Consider the following 10,094-nt stretch of genomic DNA (forward strand, 5'->3'; position numbering starts at 1 on the left):
CTATAATCATGACATCTATTATCTTTGTGTGTTTTCTTTAGTGTTTGTACCTTTATTTGTACACCTAAAAACTTGTGAATTCTTATGTATACTCTGTCTTAGTGTACTTCTATTGATGTGTTTTTCTTGGGCCTTCCTAATATACCTGTGATTGGCTCTTAGCCAATTTGGTTTAGACAGATGGTTTCACTTAACTTAAGTAGACCACACCCTATATATGAAGAAAGAAAAGCCAGCACTCTTAATGTCCTTCTATCATATATTTGAATGGGCAGCTATAGAGCACAAACGACGGACGCGTTTCAGCAATAAGCCATCATCAGCGTTGTGTTGCTCCAAGCGGAAGTGACACTTAAATACATACACGCATACAGTTCAATTAATTATACAATCAATGTGGAAAATACCTTCTCAAAGAGTCACTATCAAAGATAAATCGACGTGCCAGGTTCCCCCACTCAGTACGGACAACTCCAGGAATACACAATCCACAGCATAGACATAACACTTAAGAAAAAATAATGATAAATATCAAGAAAAATGCAATATAAGAATGGAAGAATAAAAAATATATATAGCTAAATGTCTCTGCACATATCTCACAAATTGTAATCATTTCAAAAAACAGGTCCTCTACACAGAAAATGGAAATGAAGGGAGGCTAAATCTTCCCTTGTACAGGAAAAAGATATAACCCTTCTGACACTAAACAACTGCACATACAATTGGCCAATAGAACATGCAGTCAGCTGCCGCAGGCCAATATGCCCAAACAGCCTGGGCTCTCCTTAAAGTAGGGAGTAGAGCCACTAATTAATCGCCACCCTCCACGTGTCCTAAGACATATGAGCCCGACAACAAAGTAGAAGGACTGAGTGCAGCACATATCAATACACAACAAGGAAAAAACTTTAAATATGTATTCAAAAACAATTTCACAAATCCAAGTTCAGACAATTTCAGAGAAAACACCCTAATAATAATTCCTCATTCAGACCTTTAGGGTGTTCAGTTTGTAGAGTATGTATCCAAAACGCCTCTCTCTGCAAAAGTGTCTTATCCCTATCACCCCCTCTTTTCAAAGGTCTGACTTCTTCTATACCTTGGAACCTCAAGGAACACACGTCATGGCCTGCTGAGTTAAAGTGTCTCGCTACTGAGGACTTCTCATCCCTATTCCTAATATTACTTTTATGCTCAGATATCCGGGTTTTTAGTTCTCTTTTAGTTTTGCCAACATAGCACATCCCACATGGGCATTTCAAAAGGTAAACCACATGTTTTGTCTTACAAGAAATCCTACTCTTAATAAAAAACTTTTTGCCAGAGTGTGGATGTACAAAAGACTCTCCTCTGATCATAGCATTACACTGAACACAATTGGAACATGGGAAATTACCATTGGGTAAATTGGATAAGAAATGTTGAGGACGTATGTAACAGTCAGCTCTAACTAGTGTATCCCTTAAGTTTCTAGCTCGTTTGTGGGCAAAAATAGGAGCATTCTTAAAAACATGACCTATGTGGGGATCACTAGATAGGATGTGCCAGTGCTTCTTAACACACTTTTTAATTTCATGAGAAATGGGGGAAAAGGTGGTAGCACACACAATATTGAAGTCCCCTGAGTTAGAGGGTTTATGAGTTAAAAGGTTCTTTCTGTCAATATTTCTTACTCTCTGCAGACAATCATCTAGGACTCTGTTGTCATAGCCCTTAGACCTAAACCGTGTGCATAACTCAGCAGCTTGTTCCTCAAAAGCGTTCTCAGTACTACAAATTCTCTTAATTCTCAACAACTGACTATAGGGCAAACCCTTTTTAAGACCAGGGGGATGATAGCTAGCATAATCCAAAAAACTGTTACCATTAGTTTTCTTTCTATATACCTTGGTCTTCAACTGTTCTGCTTTGTTCACCAGTACATCTAGAAAAGCCACAGATTCTTGACTATACTCTAATGAAAATTTTATAGAAGGCATTCTAGAGTTAATGTAAATTTTGAACTCCTCCAGTTGATCAAGTGTCCCCGTAAAAATAAAGAAGACATCATCAATAAAGCGGAACCAACATTTCAACAACGAAAAGAAAGGATTATTGTGGTACACAAACTCTTCTTCAAATTTGCCCATAAATAAATTGGCATAATTAGGAGAACATGGACTTCCCATAGCTGCCCATTCAAATATATGATAAAAGGACATTAAGAGTGCTGGCTTTTCTTTCTTCATGTATTAATCTTTGGCCGTGCACCTAAGGAGGATTTTTTTGACCGAGTTGTGCTCGCATTTGGCGGAGTTCACACCCTATATATACCTGTTTGTTTGCTGGGCGTGACACCCTGATGAAGGCCTATGTGGCTGCAACACTTAGGTCACCAGCTATTTTAATGTTTTAGCCCAACTTAAAGGTTTTTTTTTTTAAATAACCAAATCCACTTGAGTGCCTTGGACCTCCTTTTTTACCATTGAGATTTTTACATAATTTGTTCTTATGGCAATTTATCCTTATTGAAATAAACAGGGCGATACTTTTTCTTTAAATAAATGCTTTCTAAAATTATTTTGTAGCCCAAAAGGTGGGTGAACTCTTAACAATGTAGTGGCACCTAGATCCTGTTATCAACTCACCATTTTGATGCCTAACATCTAAGCACCTGCATGTGGCAATCAACATCTACCTCTCTCTCATTGTATAGACGCAAGACCAGTCTCTTCATATAAGGATTATTAGCATCAGCCTCAAATCCTAAGACGTGAGAACGGCGGACTGATGATTCAACCCTAAAGGTTGCACTGCTCCCTTTGACAGTCTTCAGGAAGAACAAAGCCTTGTGTCCACCATCCCCAATTTCGCCTGGAACATCCTACAGAAATACAAAAAACACGTAGGAAACCGGGATGAGAGAGGAGGAAAATGCCAGCCATGGGAAAGAAACATAGCCAGGAACGGACAGAGGAGATTGGTCGAATTCACTAGTTTCACTACATGTAATGAAACTGGTAGATTAACCACGTTTTGTAGTAGCTTGGTGGTTGAACTACTGCATTCAAATTTGGATAGTGCTTTTGTTACTTTTTTGTCATTTTGAGTGTAACCTACTGCAACTACCAACATTTTTTATAAAGGAAAAGAAGGGATTTGGACAAGGGAATTTGACAGTAGCCTACATTTAATCCTTTTATGCTTGTACTACCAAGGTGCTATGGTTCAGCACCATGGACAGCGCATAATATCTCTCTTGCTCTCTCTCTGCTCTACAGGCAAACTTTTTCAATATGGCAACTAGGGTTGGGTACCGAAACCCAGTACCACTATGGCACCGGTTCCTGTATGACCGGACCGGGACCGAATTGTATCACAGATGTCGTTGCCTCATTTCGGTGCCATACCTGAGCTGGCGATTGAAATATCCACCCTCCGGTGCTCTGAAACCACCACACGCGTCTTCATTAACGTTATCGTTTGGAGCGCACCGCTTGAAATCGACTCTCTTCCTCTGTATGACGTGCCTGTCGCTTTCCTCTCCCGTGCGACTCGCCTTCCAACTTTTGGTCGAATATTCTACACTTTCCAGTATTTTATTTTATGTCTTGAGGTGCATTAAAAGCTGTTTGTGTGGTGTCATGTACCAAAAACACTCTCAATCCATTTTTACACGTTCAATTTCCAGCATCTCTCTGAGCCTTGCAAAGAACAGGCTGTTTCTGTTGCTGTGTCTGTTTAAGGCTCATTAATATTAACAACCCTCTGTTCTGATTGGCTAACCGTTTCAAGAGTGAAACGTGAGACACCGCAGAACAGGCAGCGACAGGTAGGGAAAACTCTCCGGTAATAAACAATGACAATCGCTCAACTGCTTTGAAAAAAAACACTTTGTCAGTCTATTATTTCTTACAAAAATGATAATGAGCGAACCTTTGTGACGCCACAAAGTTACGGAAATCCAAACAGCTCGTTTAGAGGCTCACTTTTCTAATATGGATTGTGTGGATTTAGTTGGCTACCGTGCGTTTTGATACTTTTACAGTGTTTAGATAGACCATCCAACTCTTTATAATCAAAGAGGCAAGGGAAATCCTGTTTTACACCATATGGGACCTTTCATTTATTTTGGCAGGGAAATATATTCATACTGGTAGCTTGTAAAACTAGACTTTACAAGTATCTTCTAGACAAATTCCTCATGCATGATGTGGAGGACAGTTCACCAACGGCCACGCCACCCTCAGTCATCAAAGGAAAAATCCACCCTCACATGCTCTTACCACTGTTAGATATCATCAATCTGTGATGTTCAATGCATTCCAGGAGTTCTTTTATGACAAGTGTTGTGGTGTTTTCCTCAACCTGCCTCGTCTTCATCTACTTTAGTCGGTAGAGAAATTGGTATCTCTGCCTCAGCCTTCTACGACGGATTGTATGACAGTTGAGGGTCAGTGCAAAATGGTGAATCTATAAATAAGCTCTTGCTCTTTGATTCTGAGGGACTGACACCAAAATCTGACAGTTAGCACTGATGTTCTCAATTGCTGAAATTTTTTGTTATTAAACTCCATTACGTTTGGCCAATTATCCATGGGAATAAGAACAAGCACAGATCCTGTACAGACCACGGCGCGTGTGTTCAGTTAAATTCAGTTCAATTCAATTCAATACAATGCACTGAAGCACTGCGACACAGTTATTGGTTAAATAATTCCACTAACGTTACTTAAATACCACAAGGTGGGCTATACGTTACCTGCCGTTAATGTTTCTAGGGCAGCAGGAGACATGTTATCGGGTTACTGTTTACAAATCCCGTTGGTAACAAAGGCGAGTTTAGCAAATGGTGGAATGTTTCACTTTGTTTTCACACCAGGAGACTCTGTTGAACCGAGTACAATGCTCTGGCCTGCTGTCTGTACATCTCCAAATGACAAACATGACGTTATGTGACATCAGGCGCATTAGAAATCGATTTTGATCAATTTCTCTACATTGACCAACTTTTGATTTTGTGCTTCTGTATGGGAAACACTGCATCTCTTAGTCAAACACGCCCTCTAGAGGCCATCTCACAAAGCGCATCATCTCACTAAGCGTTACCTGACTGACTGACTGACCTGAATTTGCCTCACGATGCCCTTGGTTGCGCGCTGCGCCATGGGGAAAAAACACCACCAAACGACAAAATTGACCCAGAATGCACGGTACATCACCAACAGCAATTTTTTGACAGTGTTCACGTGTTTTAGGATGGATTTTTCTTTAAAGCTCAGACTGAACAGCTTTAGTATACAGTCTAGTGGAAAATAAAGAGACATACATTTACAGGTCTTCAAAAGTACCCTGCTGAAAAACTGCTGTTTTTGAATGACTATGTATACTCACCAGTGTCTCTGCACAAATTTCACCCGTCTCACTGCAGCATACCACTTTCTTGCTGCTATCTTTTGTGGTGAAGAGTGTGACTGCCTTCCCTTTACATGGTTCGTTTGCATTGTAGAATTGGACGCTGAACTTGCAGCCTACAAAGGAAATGGAGGACAAGCAAGGGAAAAAGTAGCATGTAAGAGAAGATAAACATTCCATGATAAGAAAAATAAGTTAAAATATATAAATATAAATATATAAAATATATATATAAAATATAAAAATATGATAATGAGTCAAATCTTCTACAGTGGCACTCCTCAGTCCTCATAGGCTCTTACTCTACATAGGAAAGACACATCTAGCATACAATCAGCTCCGTAAGTTTTTTCTCCTTTAGGGCAGTGCTGTTGGGCAGCAGCATCCTCAACTTCTTCACTACAACCGTTAGCAACCCCGTGATCAGTACTCACGCCACGTGCACATCACCAGTTCTCATCCTTCCTCACAACAGCATTGGCTGCTATGGGAAGTGCACAGCAAAAAGCAGTTCCTCTATTGTTCAGTTCATGCCCACACCATGATGGCAAGTCAATTTAAAGAGACAGGTGAGATTAGCAGAAAATAGTAAATTAAGAAGCCTGTAATCGGTATTCTAGCTGTTGTCAATCATGAATCCAACTGAATACTGGGCACCTAATTGGTTTTAGTACTACTATAGGCTAACCTATGTATGAACATGAAGCAGCCAGGAAGAATGTAGAAGCTGCAAAACCCATCCATAAAAAGCAAAATGATATAATCCTTTAAACATTAATTTGATTTTTTAATGGCCCATACTCATGTAAAACCATTTGCAGAGTGCAGTTGCCTTGCCTTCGGCCTTGATTCTGTGCATCAACATTATCAGTACTCACGCCACATGCACATCACTAATTTTCATCCTCACAACAGCGTTGGTTGCTATGGGAAGAGTGCATGGCAAAAAGCAGCCCCTCTATTGCCGATATTATTTTAGATAATTTGTAGTTTTCATGCACAGTGCCTTCACAGTATTTTTTAAAATCATGATCACAAATACCCCAAAATATTTATTTAATACGCAATTTTTTTCAAAATGTTAGCTGTGGACCATTGTAAATCAGTGAGGATGATGTACGTAAGCTGTTAGCATGAGGCGTGGATACCGATAATGGGGGAAAGTTAGCTACCGCCTGTATTGAAAAGGTTTAGGATACTGCTGCCCAACAGCGCCACCCTAAGTAAGACAAAGCTAATTTTATGGGCTTTTCACACATCACATCACATTATAGCCTGGGGCCAAGTGCTTCCCTAGGCTAACACACATTTCACACAGGCCAATTGCAAAGTAGAATAACCCCGACTTTTGCCCAGGGCTAGCTGACCCTGCAGGGTTATCCCCAACTTTTCACAGTTATCCCCAGAAAAGAATATAAAAACAGGATTATTTGTTGGCTGTGTGAAAAGGGTTAGAAGACTTTGCTTTGCATTATACTATTGTGACAGCAGTCAAAAACAAAAAGAACAACATGTCAAAGAGATGGACGCTGGCAGTTATTTTTAAGTTTATGGACGAAAAATCTGCCCAGATAGACTGGATGGGACCTGCCACAGTTACATAATTGTTGCTAGTTAGAAAGCTGTGGAGGAGCACATAACGGTAGTTGTGTGTCATTCATGTTAACAAAGGTCGCGTGTACCTTCGGACATGTAAGCCCTGGACTAAGAAGAATGCTGTGTGAATCATTAGCCCTAGGCTAAGACTTGGCCATGGGTTAAATATCTGTGTGAAAAGGGGTTAAGACACAGCACACGCTTAACCCTAGGCTAAGCGTGTGCTGTGTGAAAAGCCCTACAGTCTTTGTAGGTGGCATATCCCTTTAAATGTAAAATGAAACCAACTATGGGGGTTTGTGCAGAGAATAGAATCTTTAACTGCATACAAAAAGCGACTACATCACTGAATATTATTTTAATCCAAATACGTTTGGCATCCTGAAATTGGGCTACAATACACAAAAAAGGCTCTAGTTCTCAAAGCTCTCACCAAATATAACTAGAAATAACCTTAAATTGAAGCTGACAGTCTATACTTTAAGATCATCAACACTGTACTAAATGACACGCTCACCAATAAAGCCTAAATTAAAGACAAAATATCAGCGACTCACTGTACAAATACATATGAAACTCAGTGTATATTGGTGCATCTTACCATATTCACTTTGTTGCTGTTTAGGTAAGCCTTTAAATAGTAGGTTGCCTTCATTATCCATAACCAGAAAGTTGTCCCTGTTTTTGATCCAATTTATGGAGCTGTCCGATCTTTTGAAAGAGTCTGACTCAATTCCTGCATATTTGAAAGAAACATGTCATATAACCATAGTCATTTCATGTACCTACAAATACTACTTGTCTATCCCATTACATAGGATGAAGGGATAAAGACTGAGGTGAAAGTGAGGTAATTAAGACATGTAGTGCCTATTCAAATAAATGACTCAAGAATTATATTACCTGTATTGTCCACTTTACATACGTAGGGCATTGGAAAACAAGAGCAAATCATTTTATTAGTTTCAGTCTCTAAGTACAAAATTATAGAAAAGACCTCATGAACTTGTTGAGAAAGGGTAAAGTATCTAATCAGTTTTACCTTGAAAATAGAATGCATCTTCGTGTGTATCCAAGAATGTAACAATGGAGCAGCTGCTGGTAGCCATCAGGTAGCCTACACCTGGTTATAAACAATTTTTTTAGTTATGGAATATATACCCAGAATATAACTGTGTCAACACTGTGTGAGGAGATAATAGCAGGGATAGAGAAACCTTCATACATTCTCTGATTGGGACAATTTCTAATTCATTAAACTACAATGATATTATTCCTCATTTTCCTGGGGGATCTGTCAAGGAACCCTGGAGGTTATGGAACACTGTTACAGCAAAGATGTGACAGAGGGGGTGCCACTGTTTAAATACATAACTTTGAAGTAAAATATATCCCAAATATACATTTATCATATCATGCCATTCATCTGCTCATTTTGTACTTTCTTTGGTGCATGAGAGATTGAACTTTGTGTTACGACTTGAGTACTAGAGGTCTGTAATGTTGACACTTCCCTAGGTATTTTATATTGGAGTACTTGGGTTTATGTGGACCCTATGATTTAAAAGTGACACATGAATTCAGTGGTAAGCCCTTTCCATCCACCTTCCACCTCACCCTTGCAGCTTCAGCTCCCTCTGTAAAGAAATGGTAACAATGATGTAATGATTTTGGACTAATATTCACAGTTTCAAGGTATTAGGCCTACTTTACAGCAGTGTCCACAGTTGCATCACACCAAATGACATTTAAAAAATATGTCAGTTTAATGCTGCTTTGCTTATCAGCAAACAATACATACCTGGTAGAACATGACTCAGGACATTTTACTAATTGTTAGGGTCCACTCGACATTAATCCAATCAGCACTTCTTTCAATAAAATTTCTACTTTTATATTAGGTCCGCCTTATTCCCATAATCTTACACAGTGGTGAACTTCTAAAACATTTTTAAAAGAGATCGAAATGCTGCTTGGTGGATTATCTAGATTCTTAATTTGCCAGAATAAATAGACTGTAAATCATGTTTTATGAGGTGTGTATGTTTGCTGATAAGCAAGTAGCCTAAATATTAAAACGTAAGATTTTTGAATGGAGTTTGATATCTTCATACAAGAGAGAACGACACGTTTGGCCAGAACACTTAAGAGTAAAGATTAGCTGCATATATAGGCTTTATACAGCTAGCTGGTTGACAATCATGGTATTTATTACAATTTTAGGAATGCTCTTCTAAATTTCTATACATTTCATCATTACTTTTCACATTTGTCTTGTCAATGGAAAGAGCAGGGAACCACAGAGCAGGAAGCAGCAGCTGCTGCTGCTACACAGGTGAAGAGTAACTTCCTGGGATGACTAAAGTAAAGAGGTTTTAATATTCTGCTTTCTGTTCAGCCATCTACAGTCAGGCTAAATACAATTAACTGGTTGACAGTCAAAGCATTTTATTGCAATTATAGGGAAATGTTTACTCTAGATTCAGCCATTGCTTTGCATTTATGGTATTTCCTGCACTGGGAGCAGAGACAAAGGACGGGGAGCCGCCCTGGAGCCGGTTACAACATCACTTTGACACTTATTGCTTAATTCACTCACCTGGGATTGCAACTCCGGTCTCTGGCGTGGCCTAGCGTATACTTTACCAACAGAGCTAAACCTTTAATTCTGGGACCAACCGACGTCATATTAGCAGCAGGTCGCAGCTAAAAGTCAAATGTCTCATTCTGTAAAGCTAGTTAAAAAAAAGTTTTGAACCAAATCTGTCCCCTCGCTTCTCATATGCGCCTCCGCCCCTGCCCCCCAAAAATTGCGCTTCGTTCAACATACATTAATAATACTTAGACGAACTGCAAATCGCTCAAAACGTGACTGCCCGTCTGCACCGTAGATCTCTTTTCCTCATCATACGCTAGTTCGACAACACAGCTATTACATTAATATGGTCGATTAAAACCAACGCCAGGGTGTCTTCCTACCTCCGGTAACGTTATTTCGTTCCCGTTCCTTTGTATGACAGCGAGCCCGACTTCACATAAAACAAGACTTCTGGCCACAAACTGGCCACAAAGTAAAACCCTTCACGATGTAGAGCCCCCCC

The 10,094-nt window shown here is 39.5% G+C and overlaps 1 protein-coding gene across 1 annotated transcript in view; it reads right to left on the reverse strand.

Moving 5' to 3' along the window:
- LOC139917005 (interleukin-18-like) overlaps positions 1-7,992 on the reverse strand; it is a 66,703-nt gene extending 58,711 nt beyond the window's left edge. Inside the window, exons 1-4 of the mRNA XM_071906023.2 lie at positions 7,897-7,992; positions 7,595-7,729; positions 5,377-5,513; positions 2,430-2,866 (exon numbers count right to left, since the gene is read on the reverse strand). Coding sequence (XP_071762124.2) covers positions 2,642-2,866; positions 5,377-5,513; positions 7,595-7,729; positions 7,897-7,948 — 549 coding nt within the window. The 5' untranslated portion in view covers positions 7,949-7,992 and the 3' untranslated portion in view covers positions 2,430-2,641. The remainder of the gene's footprint in view (positions 1-2,429; positions 2,867-5,376; positions 5,514-7,594; positions 7,730-7,896) is intronic.
- Positions 7,993-10,094: the final 2,102 nt, after the last annotated feature.

This window comes from Centroberyx gerrardi, chromosome 6 (assembly GCF_048128805.1).
Source record: "Centroberyx gerrardi isolate f3 chromosome 6, fCenGer3.hap1.cur.20231027, whole genome shotgun sequence".
NCBI lineage: Eukaryota > Metazoa > Chordata > Actinopteri > Beryciformes > Berycidae > Centroberyx > Centroberyx gerrardi.